The sequence below is a fragment of the Poecilia latipinna genome, unplaced genomic scaffold, assembly GCF_001443285.1.
Source record: "Poecilia latipinna isolate Pla-1442-1.1 unplaced genomic scaffold, P_latipinna-1.0 Scaffold90, whole genome shotgun sequence".
Lineage (NCBI taxonomy): Eukaryota > Metazoa > Chordata > Actinopteri > Cyprinodontiformes > Poeciliidae > Poecilia > Poecilia latipinna.
This window is the reverse complement of record NW_015112706.1, coordinates 320,566-347,181: the sequence shown is the minus strand read 5'-3', so window position 1 is coordinate 347,181 and position 26,616 is coordinate 320,566. Positions and strand designations below refer to the sequence as shown.

General features: G+C 37.1%; 3 protein-coding genes across 9 annotated transcripts; all 3 read left to right on the top strand.

Moving 5' to 3' along the window:
* Positions 1-271: 271 nt before the first annotated feature.
* On the top strand, positions 272-5,940 carry arr3b (arrestin 3b, retinal (X-arrestin)). 3 transcript variants are annotated; one of them, XM_015023777.1, is made up of 17 exons: positions 272-349; positions 677-708; positions 1,598-1,628; positions 1,771-1,831; positions 2,362-2,406; positions 2,855-3,048; positions 3,137-3,196; positions 3,281-3,369; positions 3,471-3,603; positions 3,705-3,789; positions 3,887-3,959; positions 4,359-4,496; positions 4,658-4,735; positions 4,819-4,842; positions 4,923-4,972; positions 5,084-5,087; positions 5,553-5,940. In XM_015023777.1, the coding sequence occupies exons 2-17, from the start codon at positions 701-703 to the stop codon at positions 5,584-5,586; spliced, it is 1,107 nt and encodes a 368-aa protein (XP_014879263.1). In that variant the 5' UTR covers positions 272-349; positions 677-700; the 3' UTR covers positions 5,587-5,940. The 3 variants fall into 3 exon arrangements, with proteins under 3 accessions (XP_014879263.1, XP_014879272.1, XP_014879255.1); XM_015023786.1 differs by having other exon boundaries at positions 278-354; positions 666-708; positions 3,293-3,369; XM_015023769.1 differs by having other exon boundaries at positions 278-354; positions 666-708.
* Positions 5,941-6,430: 490 nt separating this feature from the next.
* On the top strand, positions 6,431-14,774 carry rab41 (RAB41, member RAS oncogene family). 5 transcript variants are annotated; one of them, XM_015023829.1, is made up of 8 exons: positions 6,431-6,608; positions 7,999-8,057; positions 8,430-8,483; positions 8,794-8,899; positions 9,759-9,870; positions 11,057-11,150; positions 13,421-13,487; positions 14,283-14,774. In XM_015023829.1, the coding sequence occupies exons 1-8, from the start codon at positions 6,530-6,532 to the stop codon at positions 14,345-14,347; spliced, it is 636 nt and encodes a 211-aa protein (XP_014879315.1). In that variant the 5' UTR covers positions 6,431-6,529; the 3' UTR covers positions 14,348-14,774. The 5 variants fall into 5 exon arrangements, 4 of the variants coding, with proteins under 4 accessions (XP_014879315.1, XP_014879301.1, XP_014879306.1 ...); XR_001423228.1 differs by lacking the exons at positions 8,794-8,899; positions 14,283-14,774 and adding exons at positions 9,338-9,443; positions 11,454-11,547 and having other exon boundaries at positions 6,434-6,608; positions 13,421-13,473; XM_015023815.1 differs by lacking the exon at positions 8,794-8,899 and adding an exon at positions 9,338-9,443 and having other exon boundaries at positions 6,434-6,608.
* A 6,066-nt stretch (positions 14,775-20,840) lies between these two features.
* Positions 20,841-26,363, top strand: stard14 (START domain containing 14). Its single transcript, XM_015023795.1, has 6 exons — positions 20,841-21,454; positions 22,149-22,296; positions 22,570-22,673; positions 22,762-22,879; positions 22,966-23,018; positions 24,576-26,363. The coding sequence occupies exons 1-6, from the start codon at positions 21,296-21,298 to the stop codon at positions 24,780-24,782; spliced, it is 789 nt and encodes a 262-aa protein (XP_014879281.1). The 5' UTR covers positions 20,841-21,295; the 3' UTR covers positions 24,783-26,363.
* Positions 26,364-26,616: the final 253 nt, after the last annotated feature.

The following is a 26,616-nucleotide window of genomic DNA, read 5'->3' as shown; positions in this document are numbered from 1 at the left end:
GAGTTAGTATAAAGTACATATAGTTTAAAACCAAATAATCTGGAAGTATTTCTGAACTACTTTTACATTAGAAAATGACCTCTTTCTCGGCCCTTGAGCCTGTTCTCTTCGACTTGCACACACAATGATTATTTTTAACTGTGCAGCAGACTAAAACAGTAGTGTTGTAACGAATTAATCAGATTTGCTCCAAAACAGCCGCTGGGTAAGCTGAAGAGAGGGCTCCAAGGTTGGCGGGGTTCACCGTATAAAAGCAAAGCGCACGGCACTGATTGGCATTCGCTCTCCATCAACTGTGACAGATTAGAGAAGGAAGCAGAGAAGAGTCGCTGGTGGAGCCGAAGACACGGTAAGTCAGCTTCTGCTCCTTCCAAGACAAAGACTGAGACACAAAGAAGTCCACATTTAAAGACAGTAGATATTTGATGAGTTAAATTTCATTTTATGACAAGAATACCTTTACAAGCTGAAGTGATGCTTTCTCGGTCATTTTATAAGACTGAACTGCAAAAGTTAAAAGGAAAGTGACTCTGCAGTGATATTTTAGAGTAAAATGTCAAGATTTTTTTTTACTGAACACAAGAAAACCATGAATGTCCTCAAACTCCTGTTGCTCCTTCAAGATCTTTTGTCACACATATTTGCAACCAAACCGCTGTATCTTTATGCTTTGCAGAAAGGATCTACATCTGGTGCAGTCATGTCAAAGTAAGTCAGTTATTTATTAATGCTGAAAATTACACAAAAGCTCTGAAATGCAGATAGACACTTTAGACTTTAGATATAAACACAAAGCATTTGAGAAAAAAAGTTTAATATTTATGTGCTTAAGTGACAGAAATTATGTTTATTTTGAAATAAAAACAAAAAGACTTAATACTTCTTGTTCTATTTTTAGGCAGAAGTTGAAACTAGATTATAATCTGTTGCTTTGTTGTTCACTCAAAGTCAGAAAAAGCAGCTGATGCAGGGATTAAAGATTCAAGAGCCAAGATAACTGGCTTGACTGTAACATACTGACATCTAATTTGCTCTTGTAACACTTTCGTTATTTTACAATTTTGTAATCATTTGTCCGGGATATAGATAAACCCTTATTAAGGTGGATTATGTGGATTTAATCTTGGAAGAGAGATTTACAAGACAAATGGAGGGATTAAACAGGATTACTTGGCAAATACATGAAAGTGGTAAACACAACTTAAGGATTACGTTGTTGTTTACAGCATATGCAGAGAGCAAAGAGATCAATTTTAATGCATAAACGTTTTAGGGTAGGACAACAAATTGATATCAACTTCAGAGATTTGGAATTGTTTTATTTTTTTATACAATTTCTCTTATTGCCTCATGTCAGATTTAACACAATATCCAGAAGAAAGTCAGAATTGAGCATTTAAAATTTATAATGTAACAGACTTCCGACTTATAAAGTCACAGATAAAACATACTTTTGTATAAAAATAGGCTAACGCTTTCATTTAAATTGCTACAGCAATGAAGTTGATTAATAGCTGTAAATAATAGTGAGGTGAACATGATTGAAGTTTGCAGTAAAGTTTGATTCATTGTTTTTTCCTTTTGTTTTTCCTTTCAGAGTGTATAAGAAGACCAGTGGGAACGGAACCGTAAGTCGTTTTAAAAATAACGAGGCCTCTCTGGGGCTAATAATACCATTGTTTTTATCTCATTTCCCAGCTCCCACTGTTAAAATTTCCAATATTTAGGAATATTGGCGGAGGACTGACTGTTTCTATTTGTTTCTGCTAGATCGCCTTGTACTTGGGGAAGAGAGACTTTGTGGACCATGTGGATCGTGTCGACGTAGTTGGTGTGTTTTGTGGTTAACGCACTATACTCTCTGCATTTAAACTCAGAATTATCATATGCCTGGGAAAATTAGATATAAAATTATTCCCAATCTGTTAAGAAGTTTGTTTCTGCTAGCAAATGAGACATACGTCACCGTCACTTAAAAGACAATAAAACAAAGTAAAAGTTGCATCAGTTTTGAAAATTGCAGCATGAAGGCAACATATATCCTCCACAACAAACAGTGAAAAAAAATCTTTATTAGCATAACAGAAATCTTGTTATTCTTATCATTTCTGACCGTCGTTTTGCATGTTTCCACTGGTATTTTGATTATTTATCTTTCTCAGGTTTTCATGGACTCTGACTGGGCCAATCACAGACTTTAATATTACCTCCATGCAGAAGAGAAATGTTTGTAAAATTAAAGGTTATTTTACACCTAAATCTGCCAGGAGTGTGAATAATTTTGTGTTTATATACATCGACACATTCCTTTGAAATTAAATGAAAATAATTTGTTTAATAATTAATCATTTCTTTTTGCAGATGGGATCGTTAAGGTGGACCCTTCTGGTTTAAATGGAAGAAAAGGTGATCTTATAGAATAGAATAATCAAGTGATGTTTAAATATGATACACCAAGATATGCATTTTATTAAACAAGAACAATTGTATAACAAATCTAAAATTGCATTCTACATTTTACAAATGAAATTTAAATGTAAATTAAGCTTTAATTTTGTTTCATTATGTGTGTAATGTATATACATGACAATATCTTTAGCAATAATGATCAGTTTCTCTGATTTTACTTTTTATAGGTGTATGTTTGAGTAAAATGAACATTGTTATTTTATTTTATTAACTACTGACGACATGTCTCTGAAATTCCAAACAAAAATTCTGTATTTATTTGCAGAAAATGAGAAACGGTCAAAATAATGAAAGAGATGCAGTGCTTCCAGACCTCAAATAATGCCAATAAGGTTATAATCAATGCATTTAATGAAGATGGACTGGTCCTCATTTTCCGCTGCAGTGTTTGTCTACCTCGCCTGCGCCTTCCGCTATGGAAGTGACGACCTGGATGTTATCGGACTCTCCTTCAGGAGAGACATCTGGATGAAGAAAGTCCAGGTGTATCCGGCTGCCGATGGAAACCCGACTAAGACGCCAATGCAGGAATCCCTCCTGAAAAAAGCTGGAGAGCAAGGATGTCCTTTCTCTTTCCAGGTAGCAAATTTCACTTTACAGAATTTAATATTTTTTCATTATTTTCCACGTTCATAATCTGATCTGCATCCACCTCTGCGTTTTTCAGATGCCAACAAATCTCCCATGCTCAGTCTCTTTACATCCAGGGCCGAATGATAATGGCAAGGTAGCATGACCACTCTTCTTTTGCAATATTTTTAATGTATTATTTACCCATGCAATGCTTGTACTTATGTTTTAAACCAACTAGTTTCTGTCGCAGGCCTGTGGAGTGGATTTTGAGGTCAAAGCATACATTGCCAAAGAAGCCAGCAATCCAGATGAAGTCATTGACAAAAAGTGGGTTTTCTGTCTGGTGATTCTATTATTTCACCCTGAAATGCAACAGAACACACGCATTGGTCCGTGTTTGCCTTTTAACGCACCTTCGCTTCCCTCAGGGATACCTGCCGCTTGATGATTCGTAAAATACAGTTCGCACCGACGAACAAAGCCGGACCAAAGGTCGAGCTCTCCAAACAGTTTATGATGAGCGACAAACCAATTCACCTGGAGGCCTCTCTGGAAAAAGAGGTACACTTACATTTTTATGCTAAGATGTTTAGCATTCTGGAAACTGAATGCTTTGAGTGAGTAACTCCAAAAAAAAAAAAAACATTAATGTTGTGTTTAAGATTTACTACCATGGAGACCCGCTCACTGTCATTGTGAAAATCAACAACGAGACCTCAAAGACTATCAAAAAAATCAAAGTGTCAGGTAAGAAACACCACAAAGCGGATATTTTTAACTGGTGCAAGATGAAGAAATGTTTTAAAATAAGTAAATAAATGACAGTGAAAATGTTTGTTTCTAGTGGATCAGCTAACAAGTGTTGTCCTCTACTCATCTGACACCTACACCAAGGAGGTCTGCTGCGAGGAGTTTGCGTAAGGTTTTACCCATGCATGCACGTTCACAGACATATGAAAGTAACGCATAAAAATATAAGCAAATTAAATACTATTGTTCAGCTCAATGTCTTTATAAAGTGCAGATTACCTACAGGGTTGTCTAGGGTACTTTATAAGACAAGCAGAAATCTGTTAAAATCCAATATAATCCAGCAATATAGACATTTTTAAATTCTTAAACAATCAAATTCAGTTTACAATGTCAATTGGAAAGATGTCTCTGTCTAGGATAGCCAAGCTAATTACATTCACTTCTATGTTATTTGCTATATATGACATGCTGTGATCGACAAAATAATTTGCATTTTTCACATTATAGTTACCAAAAAGGTTACATTTGCATTGCAACTGATTTATTTCCTCTTTATCATACAGAGAGAATATAGCTGCAAACTCTATATTTGAGAAGTCTTATCAAGTTACCCCCCTGCTGTCCAACAACAAGGAAAAACGAGGGCTTGCCGTCGATGGGAAGCTGAAAGAAGAGGACACCAACCTAGCATCCACAACGCTGTAAGACAAATCTACTTTTTCACTGAACCAAGGAGCTTAGTGTGTGTCCAGGACAGGTTTTCATCCTCTTAATGAGTGGCACTGATGCAGATATACAGTGTCATCCACTTAACATAAATCCTCAAGCTCTAAAAAGGTAAACTATTCCTGTCTCCTGGCAGGAGCCAAGGGGACAAGGAGATGCAGGGAATCATCATCTACTACAAAGTCAAAGTCACTGTAACGGCGTCTGGAGGAGGGTAAGGCGTCTCTGAACAGAAAATGTTAAACCACAACCGTTTCCTTGTTGCTCACTCTCCTTCATTGTTTCTCTTTTAAAAAGTTTGCTAGGCGGCCTGACGGGAAGGTAAATAGTTTCCCTCATTTATTGTCTTCTAATAATTCACATTTCAGTATTTTTCTAACAACAAAGCTTTTCCATTTCAGTGACATTGTCGTGGAGCTTCCTTTAACTCTGATGTCCCCAAAACCTGCGGGTTAGTGATTTTTTTACATCAACTAGCAAATCAAATGTTTAGTGATAACTAACATGATCATTCTCCACTTTTTGTCCCATTTACTGCATGTTGTTGTGGTTCATCAAGCAGAAATGTAAGTACAAAACCTCTTGTTTCTCGTGTAAAAGTAGAATTAGGGGTGTGTTCCTGCTTGCTTTCCTCATGTGTGACTGAGTGTTTTATGAACCTCAGCTAATTGGATTAAAAGTGTATTTAGCCCAGGTGAGCTCAGTTGAAGTTCTGTGTGTTTTAGGTGTTCGTCATTCAAGAGACATGATCATTTCAATACACCATGAAAAAAAAAAGCATCTATGGTGCAATTACATGTTTGAAATCAAATTTGCATACTTAAAAAAGTATTTGTTTGAAAAATGATTTTACTTGAATATATGCTAAACCTAAAAGCTTTGCAACCACTAAAACTAAATGCATTAAATAAATTACCATAATATTGGAAAAGAAGCATCATGCATTTTATTGTGAAAATACCAATTTTTTTTTTTTGTAAATATTTTTGTACATATCCTCCATATGATGTTGGTATCCACTTTATTTACAGAACGGATGTTGCAGTTGATGCCGTGGAAGCATAAAAAAGGAAAATCAACAGGGAAAACCAAGGAACTCCTCACTGACGAAGAACACAAACAGCACTGTTTCATGCAAGCAAAGCAATGTTCCTATTTTCCATGTACATATAATTTTTTACTGTTAATTACACTCACTGCTCAATTATGGGAAAAGTATGTGTAACTTTTTTCTGAATGTCAATATATTTAACTGGAAAATTGTTAATTGTCCCTTAGTATAGAGTCTGCAGACTCTATAATAGGAAAATGCAGACCTTAATTTGTTATTAATGTGGATTTTTGTGTCATTAGAGCAATGAATAAACTTGCAGCTGTGAGATAAATGTCTTCTGTTTGCAAATAAACAAATACACTCAAAAAAAATCTGTTTCATTTTATTGTATTCTGGTGTTATTTGATTTAAATTGTATTTAAAGAAAACTCTTAATTTATGGAAATTAAAAATGAAAATAATTTGGTGGTATACTTAGTAGCCCTGCGACAGACTGGCGACCTGTCCAGGATGTACCCCGCCTCTCGCCCGGAACGTTAGCTGGAGATAGGCACCAGCACCCCTCCCGACCCCACTGAGGGACAAGGGTGTTCAGAAAATGGATGGATGGTATACTTAGTATAATTATGCATTTGGAAAACCGAGTATTTCTACATATATCAAAATCTCTCTTTTTGTGAGATCCAGGACTAACTAAGTAACTAACTAACTAAAGCACATAATTAACATTTTAAGCTAAGTTAACATTTAACAGATGTTAAAAATATATTCTGAATATTACCATATTGCTTTTTCTCCCAAGTTCCCGCTTGGTGGCGCTGTTTCACTGTTCTGCGTTTAAGAAAACAAAAGCTTCGGTTAGTGCAGGATAAAGATTCTCGGTTTGCTCCCCAGTCTAGACATCGCATCACTAGCCGACTCTGCTACTTTAGCTGTATATTTTTTTTAAACAAAATGTCAACCACGACCGGTGGCGGAGAGTTTGGCAACCCTCTGCGGAAATTTAAGTTGGTCTTTCTGGGTGAACAGAGCGGTAAGCGAGGCTCTTTAAATAACTGTTAATGTCAGATTTAAGAAAATGTGGAAAGAACTGTCAAGATTAGCTTAACAGCTAGCTTCGCGTTAGCTCGTCACTCGCTGACGAGATAAAGTTGCACATCAGCATCACAAACTAACAGTGATATATTATTTTAAATAAGTAGGTGAAGGCGTTCTTAAAATGTTCGCGAGTACAAATGATGAAAAGGATGATAAACTTTAGTTTTTTCGACATTGGTGATGTCATTGAGTAGCTAAGTTATCCTGCTAAGCTAGCCAAACATCTTACAGTTGGACAAAATAAAGTATAATGGAAACAGCTTTGATGTGTCGATTAACTCGGAAATAATTAATGAATGCCCTGTTATCTAACTATATCAAACATGTAGTTAATTCCTTATGTACTATCCCACCAGTTTAATGGTAGCTAGCACAGCACTGTAATAAGCAGTTTGTTAGCTAACTGTGCTAGAAACGTTATTTAATAATGACGTTTTTACTGCCCGCATCTGACTTTTGAGAGTTTTACAGTTATTTGTGGAATATTTAATGTTTCTAATAATGTCTCTGTAAGTCAGCAAGGTAAAGGTTTTGTATAATTATTGGCCACATTAGCACATAGATAGTAATTAGCTGGCAGCATTTGTCAGAGCCACGTCGCCCAGTGTGTGCTAACTAGTCGGCCTCTTCCTCGCCGGTTATCCTTGGTCCTTTGGGGCAGACACGCTCAACCGCAATATTAATATTTGAAATATTTGTTGATTGCTTTATCTTTAGAGTGGCGTATTGCGGACCATTTATCCCAAGTTTAGCCATTTAAATTTTCCAAATTTTGTGGCTCCACCCTTATTGCCAGCTCAGCGTGTGGGTTCAGCAGTTCACTCCCCATCACTGCTGAATTTACTCACCAAATGCTGTCACCGATATTGCTAGATCTCGCGAGAGAAACAATCAACCAGCTCTATGAAAACAAGCCCAAAAAAAGCCCGACACATTGTGTAAAACAGAGACCGCTTGTAAGCAGTATCAATGCATGCATTTATTGTGGCATTGTACATAAACAACAACAAAATTATGCAAAACACTGGAGTCTGGTGTGAGTGTGTTTGGGGTGTGCCGAGTTAACTCTTGGCAAGGACAAACTAGCAATCGTGTTTTGCTTTGTTGTTGGAAACTGGGAGAGAATCACTGGATTTCAGTCAGAAAGAAAACCAAGCCCAAATTAGCAACTTCACTTTCAAAAAGGTCCTGTTTCCTTTAATAACGACGGCACAAAAATATATGTCTGGTTTCTATTTTAACAGCATGAGTTGGGCTCTGTTGTTTTATCTGTATTTTTCAACTGTCACTAAATTGTGTGTGAAATTGTGTGTTTATCTGTACAGTTGGGAAGACCTCACTCATTACCAGGTTTATGTATGACAGTTTCGACAACACTTACCAGGTAAATTAAAAACTATGCATGATTTGAAAGTTTTACTGATTATCTGACTTGCTGTGGAAAAAATGGTAATCCAAGGCTGTTCACACAGCAGGCAAATTAAATCCAAATACAAACAATTATATTTGAACATCAAGATGAAGTAGGGCTATTATAAAAGAATATTTTAGTATCAATTATTCTTATGATTGGTTGAGTAGTAAGGAGAGAGAGAGAGAAAGAAAATATTTACGTTGTAGAAAACCAGTCCTCATGCTGACAGATTTTAATAAAATATAACACTTTCTTTCTTATCTTCAATGTTGGATGAGAAATATGTTAATTTCATAAACATGTTAATAGATTGTTCTAATTTACACCATTCTTCTCCTACAGGCAACAATTGGTATTGACTTTTTGTCAAAAACCATGTACCTAGAAGATCGCACGGTAAGCCCTGTGTTTTCTGCTCTCATCATTCCCACTGGTAGAGTTCTTAAGCTCCTAGGAAAAAGCATGCATCTGCTCTCTATTCAGTAGCCACCATTTATTTCCATTTCATCATTTCACATTTTGGTATTGCACTGTCCTAGATTTTTGTAATTCATTTTGATTTGTGAAAAAAAAAAAAAAAAATGTGATCATATTTTTTAGTTCCCATCGTTACGTTTCAAAACATTTTTGTTTCCTTTCCATCCCCTGGCTTGCTCATGAAATTCACCCACACATGGTGCCCCGTTTGTATCACGGCTGGCCACAGATTCGGCTGCAGCTCTGGGATACAGCCGGACAAGAACGTTTCCGCAGCCTCATCCCCAGTTACATCCGCGACTCAGCGGCTGCTGTGGTGGTTTATGACATAGCCAGTAGGTATCATGGCCTTGCCTCTTTCATTGTCCTTCGCTTATGACGTGAAAGGGCAAAAAATCCCAGCATTTGGAGTAACAAATCATTTTCAGGCAGCATGATAAGACTGTTTGCATCAGCTGTGATTCTAAAGTAAAGCCTCTGACAGCTGTTTTAAATCTGGCTGATAGAATAAGTGTCTATCAGCGTCTCTTCATGGGCTCGGATAAAGAATAATCCAGCCGGGTTTTCTTTCACATGTCTCGTATGCATAACAGTCGTCATCTCTAAGCTTTCTGCACCTAAACGATTCCTCACCGCCGCTTCATAAAATTTTTCTCCGCCGCTTCACTAGCAGACCTTTGATGTCTGTCCCGTTCTCCACCTTGTTGTTCTTTCCTGGGCTTTCTTTATTCTTTACTCTTATTGTCCTCTTCTCCCGACGTTCCAATCCTCAGGTCCGGCTCCAGCTTTGGGACACTGCTGGACAGGAGCGCTTTCGTAGCCTAATTCCCAGCTACATCCGTGACTCTACCATTGCTGTGGTTGTTTATGACATCACCAGTGAGTCAGGGCTGTGCTTCTAACTTTCCTGTTGGGGCCGAGAGCTATTGGAAGGAAGCTGATTTGTGTCTCATCTATTCTAATTTCTGCAATATTTTCAGAACTTTCTCTCTGTATGTTTATATTCCATCTGTAAAATATTTCTGCTTATTAACACGACTTCCAGCTTGCATAAAAACAATCTGGCTTTTGTCCTGAAGTGAAACAACAACAACCAATGCTTATGTTTAAATATTTGTAGAAGAACATGGTTGGTGACTTTTGGATTTGCAGGAGCTAATGTGAACAGTAACTTTGTTTTGTTTTTATTTGCAGATCTTAATTCTTTCCAGCAAACCTCCAAATGGATTGATGATGTGAGGACAGAGAGGGGAAGTGATGTAATTATTATGCTTGTTGGAAACAAAACAGACTTGGCAGATAAAAGGTACACAGTCATGACATTAGCATTTTATTGGCTGTACATCATATTTGCATCAGGTAATTTTGCTGAAGCAAAATCTTGATTTACACACTCTGAGTCAGAGATTTTTGGATTTTAAAGATTAAATTTTTAGAAAATGTGGGGGATTTTCTCACTAATTCACTCTCTAGGCTCGTTATCTTATTTGACATGCATTACATTGTTATACAGCTTCTGTTTATTTGGACTTTAATTTACAGTCAGCTCTATGACAGAGTGTTTGGACCAGGTTAAGATTCTTCTTTTTTATTTTGTTTTGAGAATAAAGTTGTAATTTTACCAGAATACAGTTGAAATATTAAGAGAATAAAGAATTTAATAGAAATATTTAATTTTTTGACACATCAGAATTAAACTATCAGCAGCAGGATTTTGAAACAATCATGGATTTACTGAGATAGTCATGTTGATCTTGACAACTTTATAAAATATTTTTTCTCATTAAAACAACTTTTTCTTGTAATTTTAAGACAAATTTTTTCTGGTTAAATTGCATCTTTATTCTGCTAATATTATACTAATATGCTCATAATTAAACATAAGTTCTTACAGCCTGGCCTTAATATTTTGTCATACAACTCACACAAGAGATGATTGAAATAAAAAACACGTTTTAAAAATATTTTCAGTCATTTGCTATTTCTATTTTAGAAAACAAAGCAAGAAAAACTATTAAAAATATTGTAGATTTTGTTTTTAAGCCATATTGCCCAGCCCTGCTGTGTGTGTTGTATTGATATAATATTTAAGTTTCACTCATTAAACTCAAATGTAATTTAATTAGGTTGTATTTATTTGGAGCCAGTTGTTTAGCAGTAAATGAAGTTTGCCGAAGCCTGGGATCCCTGCGTTCTTCCCTTCAGTTTGTCTTCACCCAGTTTTGCCTTCATTGTTGTTTTACTCTTTTTTTTTTTATTACTGGTTCAAGTATTTTTCATTTTGTGTATTTTGAACATATTTCTGTTCTCCCCCTTTGTTTTTATGGGTTTTTTTTCACTGCCATACTTATGATTTCCATGTCTGCTATGTTTTGTTTTGATCCTTGTCATTTTGATTTTGCTTTTTTCTTTCGTTTTCATGCATGTTTATCCCTCAACACTCCTCCACCATATTTTCGCTCCCCGCTTTTTCCTCCCTGGGACCATGGCAGGCAAGTTTCTGTTGAGGCGGCAGAGAGGAAAGCGCGTGAGCTCAATGTGATGTACATAGAGACCAGTGCCAAGGCGGGCTATAACGTCAAACAGGTTGGTGTTCAGCAGGTGCAACCCTGAAATGGTTCTGAACGGATCGTAATGTGTCGTAGTGCAGGGAGACCCGCCTGTGATTTCCAGGATGTAAAGCCCTCCATGTTTTCCTTTAATTGTTTGACTTCAATTTTCAGCTTCACCTCTTTTTGTCTGTGTTTCTGTCCCAGTTGTGAACTAATCCCTTATGTTGAGCTCTTCTTGTTTCTTCATTTCTTCTCCTTTTGGTTCTTCCTCTTTGCGATGTTTCTTTCCATACCTTTCTTTTCGTCCATCTCCCCACCTCTGCTTCTGCCGGAGCAGACAGATCACCACGGAGGAGGGCGAGCAGAGAGCTAAGGAACTGAATGTCATGTTCATTGAAACCAGCGCAAAGACTGGCTACAATGTCAAACAGGTAGCATATCTGTTTCTTCAGGCTAGTTCTGCTTTCACAGTCAACATGTAACTCCTCCCATCACCGTTTCCTTTGACGCCACAGCTTGGCTCGTGCTTGTCTTGTCGTGCAAAACTTGTGATCTTGTATCCGTTTCCTTTCCACTTCAGCATATTATGCTGTTAGAGGTTCTACTATCATTTTCTCTGTTCCACCCTGGTGCACTGATGCAGTGGTACTTTGGCTTGTTGGACTTTCCAGAAAGAAGGCATCGCTCTAAATACAGCTAAAGCCAGATGTTTAAGTATAAATAAAAAAGACTTGACCTTAAATCAGACTAAGCTTATCCTGTTTTAGGTTACTATAGTAAGGATTACCAAAATTATTTCAGTTTACTAAATGCTCAAATGAGACAGTTTTTATTTTCTAATTTAAACGTTTACATACAGTTCCATAGAACTGAGTCAAACATTTTGGGTATTTTTCCAGAAGCCTCTCGCAGTAGTTTGCTGGAGTTTTGACCCATTCCTCCTGACAGAACTGGTGTAGCTCAGTCAGGTTTCTAGACTCGCACAACTCTTCATCTCTTTCTGAAGTGACTGCGATCAGGACTTTGTGACGACCACCACACAACACAGACCAAGCTTCCCCTCTCCTCCTTTAAATGTAGCAACAGCCATTAAGGCCTGACAATATATTTTTTACTTAATACACAAAAAATGCATCCAAAAATAAAGTTTTTGTCTTTTAGCACACTTGGAAACTGTAATCTGGCTATTTTTTATAATGCTTATGGAGTAATGGCTTCTATTTTATGAGTGTATAATTATTTTAAGAGACCAACGTGGAAACTTGAGGCATCTGGAGGTCGACTGTTCTCTTCCTGATATGTTGGCTGGTTTAATTTCCTTTTCAAGTCACACAACTTAAATGTTGTGAATTAAATGGACGAATACAAAGCCGTGACATAATCACCTGGGTTTTACCAGGTAAATTCATTTAAAGTATTATATACTGTAAAACCTTTTAGTTTTAAAGAAAGTAATGAAAGATTTCTTTTACTACTCTGGCATTTGCCAAGCAGAAACATATATTTTTAATTCTAACAGTCCTAAAACGGTCGACGGTCTGATTTAATGTCGGAAAGGGAGAAAAAAGAAGATGTTTTTTTTTTTTCATATGTAAATATGAGGTTCCACCTGCATTTCTGTAAAGTTGAAAACTATTTTTTTTTTCTTTTTATGTTTTGGGGGACTTGTAGCAAAGAGACTAAAAAAACTGTTCTTAGTGATCAGATATTGGAACCCTATATCTCTTAAATAAATAATGTATTTGTTATCAAAATAAATTATGAACAGTGTAATTATAAAAAGTTTGTGGTAAAACAGTGTAACATTTGTAACTGTACTTTTGGTAAATCTGCAGTTTGACACATTTAGGAGATCTCTCCATGTGATTTTTGCTCAGTAGTTTGTTACATTTGGATATAAGGTGAATCTCTCTGAATTTCTGGTGTGAATCTATCTTCTAATGTTCTGCTTTCATCCTTCTAGTTTGGTTTGCATGTTCATTTTAATATGATGGCTAAAAGATATTATTTTAATGGCAAATTCTCAAAAAATTTAGGAAAGTTATGTGAAATTCCCCTAAAATATTTTTCTCAGAGTCTATAGAAGAATGATAGTATTGTTGCCATTTATATAAAATCACCAGGAACATCATCATATTAAAACTCACTGAGCAACCTGAATTTATTGAATTTTGAAAGATGAGTATTTTCATCAGTATTAATCTAGCAAATTGGATTTCCATTTAATTTTTAAGCGTTGACAGTGTCGGCAGTAGTTGGTTTTAAATGTGATTGGTTGTTTGACTAATCGACTTTGTTTTGTAGCTGTTCCGACGTGTCGCTGCTGCGTTGCCCGGGATGGACAGCACACCAGAGAAGAGCAAAGAGGACAGTATCCTTTTCATGATACTTTCCACAAAAAAATTCATCATCATAACATGGCAAAACATATTTTACTCTAAAAGTGGCGATAAGCAACTTTTTTGTGAAAACATGTTTCCTTCCCCTAAATTAATCCAGGAGTAATTTACTGCAGCAGTTTTAGGCTGATATTTCAAATTCAGGTTCAAAGATACTTTATAAATCCCAAAGCGAAATTAAATGATGTTGTAACTCATTAATTTAGATTCTTCAGATCTGAAGTATATAGTTACTCTTTTAGTTATAATACAGTTTGGATATGGATAGTCATCATCTTGTCTAAATGTAAGAAGTAGTTTTTGAAAAAATAAGTTTTGATGGTGGTTTCCAATGAATTGATTTGTACAGCGTTTTTCAGGACACTCGAAGAAACTTTACAATAAATTCAGTCATTCCCATTCACACATATTTATTTATTAAGATTTTGTTGCCAAGTTTGGCCCAAATGCTTTATTTTATGGCTTTAAATCAAGTAATCTGTAAACATTTAAAAAAAACTTTACTTTGAAACGTTTTTATGAGAAGCTCTTTTTTTCCACAGATTATCTTTAAAAGGGGACTCTTATTCTGAAGAGTATTGGGTAGCTTCACTCAAAGTGGCTTTTTTAAAAAAAATTAGGCGAAGTAAGGACACAAGCAAAATTACCCAATATGCAACGGTCCAACCAAATGGGTGGCGTTTAAAACCCAGAGGTTGGGTCAGATAATGTGATAAAGTGTGCTCTTGAGAATCTGAGTCATGGTTGCTTAACTCAGCTTCTCCCAGTGATCGACATCAAATTGGAGAAACAGCCAGAGATGACTGTAACCGAGAGCAGCTGCTCCTGCTAGTACACCTCGCCCCACCCAGCCTGTTTCCTCCCCACCAACAGCTTGTCTCTCAGTGGCCACTCTCCACCCATGGCACCCTGCCACTGGGACGGAGGACCGATGTTTTTATTTTTTTATTGTTTGGTTTTTGTTTTCCTCCCCTTCTCAACTCAGTGACTTTTCAGAGTAACCGTGTGGATGTGCATTACTGTAATGAATCTGATTATCTTGGGGAATATAGTTCAGAAACAAATGTTTAAAAATGACAAATAAGTTAAACCTGTTCAGATTTTCATCCAGTTGCATGGCATTATATAGGACTGCAGACTGACATAGCTAACTGCTCTTGACTTTATGCACAGTCCAGGATGTTAGTGCTGTTTCTCTCGTTGTTGTAAAGTTGCTTTGGAATATGTAAATGACTGCAAGGTTTAATTCTCAGCCCCTTTTTATTATTTTTATTTAAGGAAGAAACGTTTTATCTCTCGGACAGATCATTTTTTCATATTTCCTGTCGCATTTTGAGGAAGTACAAACATAACTGTACGTCATTTCAAGCCATGATGATATATCTGACTAAACTTAGGCTCTGTCAAAGCTGCCAAATTCACCAGTTGTGACCAAATCAGTCAAATTTTAAAGGACGAGTTAAAAAGTAATGAGGGACTTTCATGAAAGGGAAATATTTGGTCACTAACCCTAAGCTGTGCGTTAAAACTCTATCAGCTTTCAGTGTTGTTAAATTTGCTGCCCGCATACTAACGTAACACATCTGAGGAAGCTACTGGTGGAGAGTCTGGTCGCTCTGCGAGGTGGCTGCCACGTCACCGATAGTTTGTGTTGTGCTGATCACACTATTGTAAGAACATGCAGCATGCTCACCATGCAGGATTTCTATGGATAAGAACACAGATGCCTTGCTTGTTTGTTCACCATGTTGTGCACTGAATCAAGCCACAATATTGTAAATTATCAGAGGAGCCTGTTGACTGGTTCATGGCTTCACTAGTTGTTTTTGTAGAGTTGTTAGGTAGGTAGATGTCCTCAGATACGGCTTACTAACACCCTCGCTGTAAAAAAATAAAAAAATAAACGGTGCACAGAAGTTAGTTGCAGCATCCTTTATTGTGTTGCTATTGCCTGCGTGGGACCGTTTTGGTTTTATGCATTTATTTATTTTGTAACTTGGACTTACAGTTGACCTTCTTGAGCTTGACCAAAAGTACAGACGCTGCCACGCATGTTGGAGGTTTGCTTTATTTATTGTGTCTCCGCTAGAGCTCCGCGTAAAGGTGGCATTTATAAGTCAGCACCGCTTCGACACACACACACACATGGTCTATTAATAAAATTAACTAGAGAGCACAACAAAGGACACTGGTCATTTGGTGTTGCTTGTTTGGGATTGTGGGCGATTTGAAACGGACTCGAAGGTTTAGGTATTTATTTACTTCACGAACAAACAGTTTATCTTGAGCAGCTCTTCTATTACTTCTCACTGACTAAATACTCAGCTTTGTGCTATTCTGAATTGTGTCTGTCTATTTGAAATATGATGTCTACTCGTGTTTAGCAATGTTTGTGTGAATAATGTACTATTACTTATCTTATGTATAAAAAGGAGAGTTACTGAAACACAAGTGTAGGCCTATCACATGGAATAAAATAAAGATATTTCACCAAAATGTAAAATTTGTCATGTCCTTGTTGGTAAAAAAAAAATAAAAAATGCTGTCATAACCTGTAAAACTATGACACGCTTTATTATTTCCTGGCTTCTGTTTCCAAAAATAAATTGTGGCACCTGAACTGAATGTGAAAAACCTGCCCTGTGTGGGTGTGTGACTGAAACTACTCACTGAGTCAGTGGTATGAAGTTTTACAACAGAGGGGAGTGGCTAACTACGAACACCCGCTTTCCTTCTTCTGAATGAATTTCAACTTGTAGAATCAACACACCAACATTGGAACCAGTGGATAGTCATTCAGTTTAACCTCATTTTTTATATTTTAATTTCAATTGAGGACTCAATTCAAATCAGGATTTTTATTTACTCTTATACCCTAAAATAAAACTGTACCACCAACTGGCTTCAAAAGTGACCTAATTACGACCCATTTTCACTACGACCCACACAAGGAGTGTCACAATTATTTCCATTTCGGGTAGGGCTGCAATAATCAATAGTGACCAATCAATTATCAACTCATTTAGTTAATCTTTTAACTGGAGCATACAGACGCTTAAGAAAAGGTCTTGGCTGAAGGAACAACAGAGCTGTTAAACCAAAGCTGTACAACGAAATTTACATTTTCAAGTTTGTTTTTGTTTATTGGGACAATAATTATTAATAAAAATGTTCCGGTAAATACATGAGATTATAGCCACCTTGCTAATTTCCATCTCTGGTCCCAAATGGCAGGTTGATTTTGCATTTAAGATTTATATGTAAATATGTTCTACCAGGACTTGAGTGGTAGAGTTCCAGCTTCACCTGGTTCAAATCCTGTGAAAAACAATATCCTAAGTACCTTTGGTTGTCCAATTATTAACCAGTTGATTTTTAAAAAATCACCAGATGAGCCCTTCACTGTATTAATGTTAGGTCAAGCACATGCTGACTTGATAAAATATTAAGTCAAAAATGTTATATTAAGCTGCAGATGCATCCTTTGCTACAAATGATCAAGCATTCACTAAAGAAAAGCTGTTATTGCATTTTTAGCATTGAATTTTTTTATTAAAAATGAATTATATTCATCTTTTAATATAGTTCTAATATTGTATAAATATTGCATCATCATCATACTTGAATATCATCATAAGTATAAGTGAATAAGTAGAGACGTGGGTCTAAAAGCATCCCAGGAGCCTAAAAGATACCATCCAGCCAGTTTTTGGCAATAAGTTCATGTTTTTCTGGTACCTGGAAACTGAACCTTTTCAAAATCTCCATAATGTAACGTCACAAATCAGCAGGCACTGCCTCTCACATAGCAGGCCCAGTGAAGTCCAACGCGTTACCTAGCAACCCAAGCTAAGTTTTGCCTGTCACCTAGAAACGCAAGCTGAGTTCCAGCACTGGTGAACTGGTTTTACTGCTGTATGTACTTTTCCAAAGGCTGCTGGAAATGACAAGAGTTTTGATGTTAACTTATTCAGAACCACTTTCTGCGTTCTTGTTGGTTGTGGAGGATGCTCTACTAATGCTTTTCAGAGATGTAAATTGTACAACTGTGCATCTATTTGCAGCCATTTTCACATGTGGTTTCCAAACATTTTCTGGGACCCCCCCTATGGATTACAAATAGCTGTCTGGGACAGGGGGGAGGGGGGGATCGACTTTGTTGGGGACAAAATGAATGTAAGGAGCTGGACATAGACAACAACTTCAGGAGCCTACAAGGTACTTGTTAACAAGCTTAAGGTTCTGTATTGATATTAGCTAGTCATCTTTTAGCTAACATTACCTGCATCCAGCAGCTTTACTCAACTCAGTCGGTTAGTTTGGAGGGAAAAACTGTGAAAAGTTCTTTGCGTTTTGCTGGTTTGCTGCCGTGATTCTAACACAAACCTACGTAGCTCCGCCCAGCAGCAGCAGGTCTCCTTCACAGGTGGAAACCTAGCGCGAGCCGTAGCGCTCATGTTGCGTTTAAAGGCGGCTCGGAAAAACAGGTTACACCATGTTCACAACGGATTAAACAGTTTTAACTGCTGATAAAAGTGACAGAGGACACAGATATGGGAAGTGTGGAAGCCTCTACTGTATCAAATTGACAGGAATAACAGAGAGTTGGCCATTCTAAGGTAAAAACCCAGCACATACAGCGTTCATGTTTTGTTTTGGGGGTTTTTTCATCCGGACGGCATTCCCCCCCCCCCATGCAATGGCCCCACAGTTTGGGAACCTCTGATCTAATGTAATGGACATGTTTTGTACAGCCTGTAGACCTGTTCTGACATGTTCAAGGAAGAACAGTAGGTCACCTAAGGTGCAACAGAGGTTTTCCTCAGATGACTGGAAAATCAAGGATTCTTATGTGTAATACAACAGTATGCTTTAAAATTACTGAGTCACCATTCCAGACCTCATTTCCATAGTCGCGTGTGGATAAAACCCAACTCCTTGACATTCTGACTTCTTATACAAACATTTGTGAAAGAGTGGGTTGCTCTAGGAGCTTTGTGAAAGCGTGGGACTGTGACGATGTGCAATGCAGCTGAAAGCAAGACTATTAGTCATGAACTCCACTAATCTGGCCTTTGTACAGGAGAGGTAAGAAGGAAGCATGTTTGCAGTTTGCACATGGAAGAAAAGGCTCAGAATCCACCATGTTTCATTTCCATGATGAAAAACGGTTTAGTTTAGTTTAGATCCACAGTTAGCTGCAGTAATGCGCCGACTGTTGTTATAGACTTAGGGTTTTGTCCACACATTGTATGATTTACATCACTAAAACAGTTTTTACAAATGAAATACATATTAAACAAGACATGGAAGAAAACATGGCAGAATACATGTAACTTTAGGCTAAGTACATAATTGATTGTAGTGTAAACACATGTAGTGAGTAGTTTAATCTACGAAAAGCCATCCTAAAATGTGCATTTTTCTAAAAGCAATGACAAACAAAGGTGGCAGAATCAAGTTAGGGATGCTTTTATTTGCTTTCATAAGCTGATGGAAACCTCCTTAAGCTGGTGTGTGTACCTGTATCAAAAGAAAAAATGGGTAAATTGTCTTGTGAGCTAGCAGTCAGCTGACGCATATAAAAGGCTCAGGACACCAGTGTCTTTAGAGGCTGCCAACAACTGGAGCGGTTATTCACCGTCTATTAGAATAACCCTTAAGCAGCCAGAGTAAAGTTGTTCAAATTAGTAATTTGGGAGTTTGCCTGATTCATTGTACAACAGAATGACAGAGGAATGACCTTGCTTTATTTACAATTCCAGCCCAGTTTACACAATAAAAACAGATTTTATGGGGTTGATTATAAGTCAATAAAATACAAAAAAACTAACCAAACATATGTTTGTAACCATAATATCCAACAGCAGTTACGTCCTACAGAATTAACTCCTTCATTTTTGCTTATTTTGATTAAAATGTTACTGAATATGTTGATTCAGTCAGCTGATATTTTCATTTCATGTCCTGACATGTTTATAGACGCTCTTTTGAAACTGGTATAACTTGTGGTTAAAAAGTTCCTGTGTAGAAGAAATCAAGTTGCTGATCTTTTTTACCCAGAGGAAGTTTTTGCTTCAGGGTAAACAGCAGATATTGGCAGGCGTTGATGAGGAAAATGTTTTCATAACACGTTGTTAGAATGAATTAAATAAATGCATTACCATTTAATGGAGCTGCACAATATATATCAAATTGCATTGCAATGTCAATATGTGTAATATTGCAATCAGAAAATAATGTTTAGATGCAATGCACCATATTTCATGTGTCATGCATCAATGCTGGTTATAAACTTGGCCAGTTGGACCGACTCTGTCCTCACTGACAACAGTCAGAAAGTGTTGTGGGGACATTGTTTAATGGTAAACAAAGAAAAGAGTCACACAAATGTGGGTCAGTTGTAATAAATATCATTATTGCAGCTGTAGTGGTTCAGTTATTTACCTTCCTGAAATCATGCAGTTTTATTACTTACGTAACATTTTCTAGTTGCTTTTAAACAGACAACAGATGGAAGATTAACTAAAGATGATTGATTATACTGCTGTAGTTATGAAAGTATTTATATTAATCAAATATCTTGTATTGATTGATTTAACTTGTAGGTTTGAAATATTTGAACAATGTTTTATCCTAACTTGGAAATAAGTATGCTCCTATCCTAGTGAAGGAGTGTACAACCTTTGACTCTTAATAACCTTGACAAAAATTATAAAGAACCAACTAATATTTTTTAAATATAGATAAAATAATACTTAGTAGTTTTTCATGGAATAACTGCATTGAATTTCCACAATAAAATGCGACTAAAAGTACCAGTAATTTTTTAGATCTATTTTTCCTCATCACTTGGTTGGAAATTACCTGCTTTTTTATTTATTTACCATAAATATGTAGAGGAAAATGTAGAGTTTGTCATTTTTCTTTATTCCAAAATCCTAAAAATAGACTGTGTTTTTTAAACAATGACAACAAATTGCTACAGTAGATATTTATCATAAAAATTAAGTCGGCTCTAAACAAGTTTTCTTTTGTTTTTTTATTTTTTGTGTTATAAATAAGTCTTTATAATACAATCCTAGTGTTATTACAGTTTATAACTTTAATTATATTTTATCTGATCAGTGAAAATGTAATTCACAAACACTTTGATTTCCACCGTTTAACAGAAGAGAACTTAACAAATACATCTGCGTAATGAAACAACACCACTAACTTAACATTGTGTTTGAACTGAGCACATTTTAAGTATTAAAACTAGAAGGAGTAAAATGTACTGGTTAATTCTAACAGTTTGTTTTTTCAGTGTACGCCTACTTTTGTAAAAAGTCGTGATGTGGCTACATCAACCCTGAGTAATCCTCACACACCCACTCCGTTAAGCCTCCCGCAATCTCGACACAATTAAAGAATCTAGCTGTCAGTTCTAATAAGTCTCTTTATGTCGTCTAGAATCAGTTTCCACCTGGAGAAAATATGTTTTATTGTTTAAATAATGGCGGCTGTTAGCGCTTAGAGCTGTGTTTTAGGGCGGGGCCTCGCCTTTTTTTCCTCCTTTTACGCACACCTGGATTCCGGAAGCGCTCTCACGTCAGAGGGAGAGGCTGTCATTGTTCAGAGGAATGGCTCAGGAATTAACCCAGGAATCCTGCCCGACTTGATCGGTGCGTATAAATGCATCAACGCAGAGACAGGTAGCCGCAGAACAACCCTGACCGTCTGGAGAAGGATCTCTAACTGGACTGAAGTGACCTGAGATTTATTTTATAATCAAAACATGAGTATTTTACCCAACGAGGAGGCATTTGAGGACTTCAAGAGGCAATGTTTGGCCTCCGAAAACTGGCTGAAAAAGTATGACGATAGTGGAAGGCAAGTTTGGATCGAAGTTCTTCCAGACAAGGGGATCAACTCACCCAAAGTCCATAAAATCAAGGTAAGTTACTTTAAATGCTAGTGATAATTACGTTTTGCTCCTTTGTAAACAGAGTGTTGGCTAATGTACCTCAGCGTTTCTCAAATCAGCAAACTTCTGAGATCCTCTTCAGAAATGAAGCAAATAATAAACATGGTCTAGTGTCCAGGAGCTCTACTGAAACTTTTATAGGACTTTCCAGAAACTTTCCTAAAATGCATCTGTAATTGTCAAGAAACTCACCTGGCGTTTCTATGGAGCTTATTACTACTTTTTAGCATCCTAAATTACAGGTAAGTTCAATGATGGCTGCAAAGAAATTATAGGTATGTAGCTAAGTGTGAGTTCAGTTTAAGTTCAGGTAAGTTCCAGGAAAGCTGCCTGCTGTTTGTATGAAAGGTAGAGATAAGTTCCAACAATTTATCTTGATAAAGAACAAGCAAGTTTTTTGAGGACGTCATGCAAGTTCCACGAAAGCATCTTCAAGTTGAAGAATGTAACCTCTAAAGTTTTAAAGTACAAGCTGTAATATGCAGTCCAAAAGATAAGAGAACAGACACATTTATGGCACAAAATGATGTCTTTACAAGTATATTGATTTATTAGTAATGTTTGTACACCTATCCATTGCTCTGTTTCTTTGTGAGGTAGAAGATGAAAAGCTTAGAAAGATGTGTCATCGTATACGTTTTAATAAACGCTGTTCCTATTTCAGTGCAGAATGAGCATCGAAGATGTGCCGGCTGCCACCATGTACGACGTGATTCATGACGGTCAGTACCGCAAGGAATGGGACACCAACATGATGGAGAGTTATGACATCGCCCGGCTCTCTGACAATGCGGATGTGGGCTACTATTCATGTGAGTACTCCTTTCCGTTAGTCTAAAGGTTTTGCTTTACAGTTTTGCAGTTGCTTTATTTTCTTAGTTAAAAGCCACTACTTATAGCCTTCTGTGTGAGACATTGTCACTGCTTTTAATCTTTCCACAAACCTGTTGCTCCTGTTCAGACTTTCCCATGAAGACTGAGTGGCGTCTTGTTTCACTAGCCTATTTATTGTCACAACACGTGGATCCATGGATGTGAAACTAATGGAAAATTTTATGTTTTTACTTTTTCGCCTACATACGCAGGGCGCTGTCCAAAGCCGATAAAGAACAGAGACGTGGTGACTCTGCGTTCATGGCAGGTGAAGGGGGACGAGTACATTGTCATGAACTTCTCTGTCAAACACCCGGTATGCGTCTTCCTCCCAACAACTTAATCTAATGGACACACATCTGTTTTTCTCACTATTTTTGCAACTTTCCATGTCTTGCTTGCAGGACTTTGCGGTAAAAAACAAATTTGTAAGAGCAGTGTCAATCCTGACTGGTTATTACGTCAAAGCTACAGGACCAAACAGCTGTATTTTCATTTATCTTTCACAAGCTGACCCAAAAGGTAAGAAACCACCAAGCCAGATCCTGAACATCCTTACCTAACATTTTCAGAGACATTTGTATCTTATTTATGTGTTTTTCTTTAAGGTTCTCTTCCAAAATGGGTGGTGAACAAAGCGTCCCAAGTCCTCGCTCCTCGGGTAAGTTCTGCCACAAATTTAAACAGATCAAGGCTCAAAACGTGTATCGGCATTTCCACAAATGTGGGAGTGTGTCCCTTAAGAGAACATAAAATGTACACATGTGAGAGGCCTGAGTTCAGGTTTCATGTGTCTTTAACAATGGTAACCATAGAAACACAACTGAAGGGCCTTGTCCAGGTAAAACTCGCTGCTGACAAAGGAGAATCTCAGCTCGAGGTGTTACCTGGTCGCCCAGCAGAACCTGTTCCCCAGGTCTTGTCTCAATTGAACTATTTAGAGACACGTTTACAAGTTTCTGCGGCTGCTTATGCCCTGTAGCGAAACAGAAGTGCAGAGATACAAGCGTCTCCTTTCCAAGGATGGTAGACGTTATACTTTGAATGGGAGCTGATACAAAAACTAGGCTGTTTGGCGTAATAAAATCATAAAATAAACAAACAATGCGTTTTGTGAGCTTGGGTGTCAGAGCTAGCATGAAAAACACTGAAATAAAACAAAAAGCACATCAACTTCAGCCTAGTTGTGATACAAGCAGAGACAAAACAAAGAAAATTAGGAGAAAGATAGATCAGACAACATTTATGCACTTCAAAACTCAATTCATTGGGAGTGTTAACCATTTTCTACCCAAGTTTTGGGTGTAAAAACAAGATATTTTCTAATGATTGTATCAAAAACTTCCTTACAACCCAACAAAGCCAATTGCTGGTCATTCTGTCCCAGTTTTGGCCAGAGAAACTGGACATTTGGTACCAACCAAATGTCCAGTTTGGTTGGACTTCTGCTCAAAGCTAGTCCTTGTCCTCTTTACATTTCTTTATTTTAAACTTTTGGTCTACCAAAAAAAGTTGGGTATGCAAATATAATGACTTTGCATCAGTTCTTGCTTGTAATGTGGATATTCTAAACTTAATTTGAAAACTGATCACAGTCTACTGTAAGTAAGCAGTGCTGTAAGGAAATGTGGTTTACTGCTGCTGCTGCTGCTGCTGCTCAGTTGTTCTGGTTTGATCAGAGGTCACAGTTTTGTGTCTTTCATAAGATTAACATGATCTGATAAATGGGGATCAGAACCATAAACGATGAAAATAAGTTCCAAAATAAAACTATATGCAATAAGTTTTTGGATCGTTTGTCTCTTTAGTTGGCCAGTGAAATATTTGGTAAAGTGTATGTGAGGTAAATGTTTTGCTTATGTGTGTGGAATCAGAGAGAAAGCCTTCAAATCTAATTGTTTTTAATGGGGATTTCTTTGATCAAAAAGAGACAATGTTACAAAGCAGTCAAATGTATAAATACTGGCTGCTTTATGAGTTTTATTTTTGCCTTTTGCACAGTTTTAAAACCAGTTAGAATATGTGTAATTGTTTTGTTTTTTCCCTTTACGTTTTCTCACAACCTTTCAGCTTTGACTGAGCCACCTTCAATACAATCTGTCGCAGTGATTTATGTAAACCTTTTTACCTTGAGCATTGTTTGCTGAGAGTGGAGGTGTGGCACAAATCTTTTCCGTCATAAAGCAGCCGTTCTGATCGTCATCTCTTATCCTTCCAGGTGTTGAATAGCGTGCACCAGGCGGGAAAGAACTACCCGGCGTGGAAAAAGAAGAACTCTCCCGACATGAAGGCCTGGCTCAACCCGAAGCAGAACAAGCTCTCCTACATGGACCCTGCCTTGCTGTCCATACAGAAAGCAGACTCTCTCGAAAACGTGGATGAAAGCTCCAAACTGGATGGTCAGGACGCTGAAGACAGCAGCTAAAAGTCGCACAAGTGAAAAAGGAAAGGTGGCCGATAAGAGAGAGTGGGGGTGACCTGTACATAGTGTTTTTTTAAGAGAGACTTTAAGACTCCCAGCTTTCTGCGACATCACCTCAATCCTTCAGTTTTATATCAGTGTGCCTTACAGAAGTATGAAGTGTTTACAAACGTCTTAATGCAGAAAAGAGCTCAGATCAAGGTACCAGTCACCTCTTTGAATCTAAGCTTGTGTACAGGAACAGAGGTGGTGGATATTTTTAAAGAAGCACAATACAACGGGTCTTTGGCCAGGGTATTTATTTTCTACTTATGGAAAAAAAAAAAACACAAAGCTTAATGTGAAAGGAAACGGAGTACGACTGTTAGATATTGGCATATTTTTGGTGTCTGTAAACTAAAAATTAGACCATGCTCAGTCTTAATTCCTAAAATGCAACTTTCTGTTAGAACCTCAGAGACTTCCTTTATTTTTTAAACTCATGCATATGGCCAGTTAAAATGACACAACGCAGGTTTCATGCTAGCATGTTGACAGAAATTTGGCCGTTTTTCAGGAAAATACTGTGTACTAGTTAATTATTGACCGGCTAGATTTGTCCCCTTCAATGTGTAATGAAGAAGTTGTGCAATCAAATGAAGTGCAATGGAGTAACATATGCCAAAGTCATTCTCTCAAAGAGAAACATTTTATGTAAATAGCAATATTGGTTAACAATTTGGGTTTGGTTGAAACCATGTGAAATATTTGGTAAAGTTTATTTATTACACTAAACTGATGAAGCCAGGATTGTAATGACGCCTGTTTGGCTGAAGGTTTGTTTTTTCTTTTTTTATGTTCTCAGAATATTTCAGGTTGACTTTTCAAAATAAAGCAAACAAAGCCTGACATACCACAGTGATCCCTACTGACGGGATTCCTCGTACGAGGTCAGTTTCTCTACAGACCGAGTGGAACGAGTTCTGTGACTCGTTCTGGAACAAACCAGTTCGTTCTCAGGTCTGGTGCCAGTTCTTCCAGTGCACAGAAAAGCTTTCAGCCCGGGTCATTCATCTTTTATGTGCCACGTTGCGTTTACGAAAAACGTCAAATCATAATGAGTCGAGTTTAAATGATCAACCTAAAATTACACAGTCTTTTAATAAACATTTGCGCAAATGCTTGGCAAACTTTTTTAAAACGTACAGAATGTTTCTTGGTACAGTTTGGCAAACATTGTTTTTGTCCTTTTCTATTGATTTTAACAAGTACTGGTATCAATCCAATTAATCTACAAAGAAATCTAAAATTATTCCACAAACTATGTGATGAAGTATTTAAATCAATCCTGCACTTTGCTGACGGTTTGGCACATAAAGCATGCAATGCTGGGTAACAACTAAGAACTTCCTCAACATCTTTGCAGCCTTATTGTTGCAACACACAACACATTTTTGACAAATGCATTTGTCAAAAATGCATTTCTGAATGTGTAAGTATCACTTAATTTCTGTGGTCGCACTGCACAAGACTCCACTGCTGAAGAAAAAGCATGTAGAAGTATGCTTCAAGGGATAAAGCTAAAAATTGGGACGAGCTAAAAAAGAAAAAATACTAGGAATGTGTAGTTTGATCAGATAAGATCACAGTTTAACTCTTCTTTGGAGGTCAGTGCACACCTTGTTTGGAGGAAAATTTTACTTTCCATCGTCCCAAAGAGGAAATGAGGCGTATTACTAAGTACTAAAGAAGTTACAACATTTGTTCCCTGTGTTAAAATATCTACTAATTCATTGGCTCATTTGTCATGAATTCCTGGTGTGTAATAATTACCTGGGCTGTTACTGACACCTGGTGC

Bases quoted from the DNA above. Each gene is read 5' to 3' on its own strand.
- rab41 (XM_015023829.1), top strand. From the start codon at position 6,530: ATGTCAACCACGACCGGTGGCGGAGAGTTTGGCAACCCTCTGCGGAAA. The intron at 11,151-13,420 runs GTTGGTGTTCAG...TTTGTTTTGTAG, and splicing joins CGGGCTATAACGTCAAACAG to CTGTTCCGACGTGTCGCTGC. The intron at 13,488-14,282 runs GTATCCTTTTCA...AGCTTCTCCCAG, and splicing joins AGAGAAGAGCAAAGAGGACA to TGATCGACATCAAATTGGAG.
- stard14 (XM_015023795.1), top strand. From the start codon at position 21,296: ATGAGTATTTTACCCAACGAGGAGGCATTTGAGGACTTCAAGAGGCAA. The intron at 21,455-22,148 runs GTAAGTTACTTT...TTCCTATTTCAG, and splicing joins CCAAAGTCCATAAAATCAAG to TGCAGAATGAGCATCGAAGA. The intron at 23,019-24,575 runs GTAAGTTCTGCC...TTATCCTTCCAG, and splicing joins CCCAAGTCCTCGCTCCTCGG to GTGTTGAATAGCGTGCACCA.
- arr3b (XM_015023777.1), top strand. The intron at 1,832-2,361 runs GTGTGTTTTGTG...TTCTTTTTGCAG, and splicing joins GGATCGTGTCGACGTAGTTG to ATGGGATCGTTAAGGTGGAC. The intron at 3,790-3,886 runs GTAAGAAACACC...GTTTGTTTCTAG, and splicing joins CAAAAAAATCAAAGTGTCAG to TGGATCAGCTAACAAGTGTT.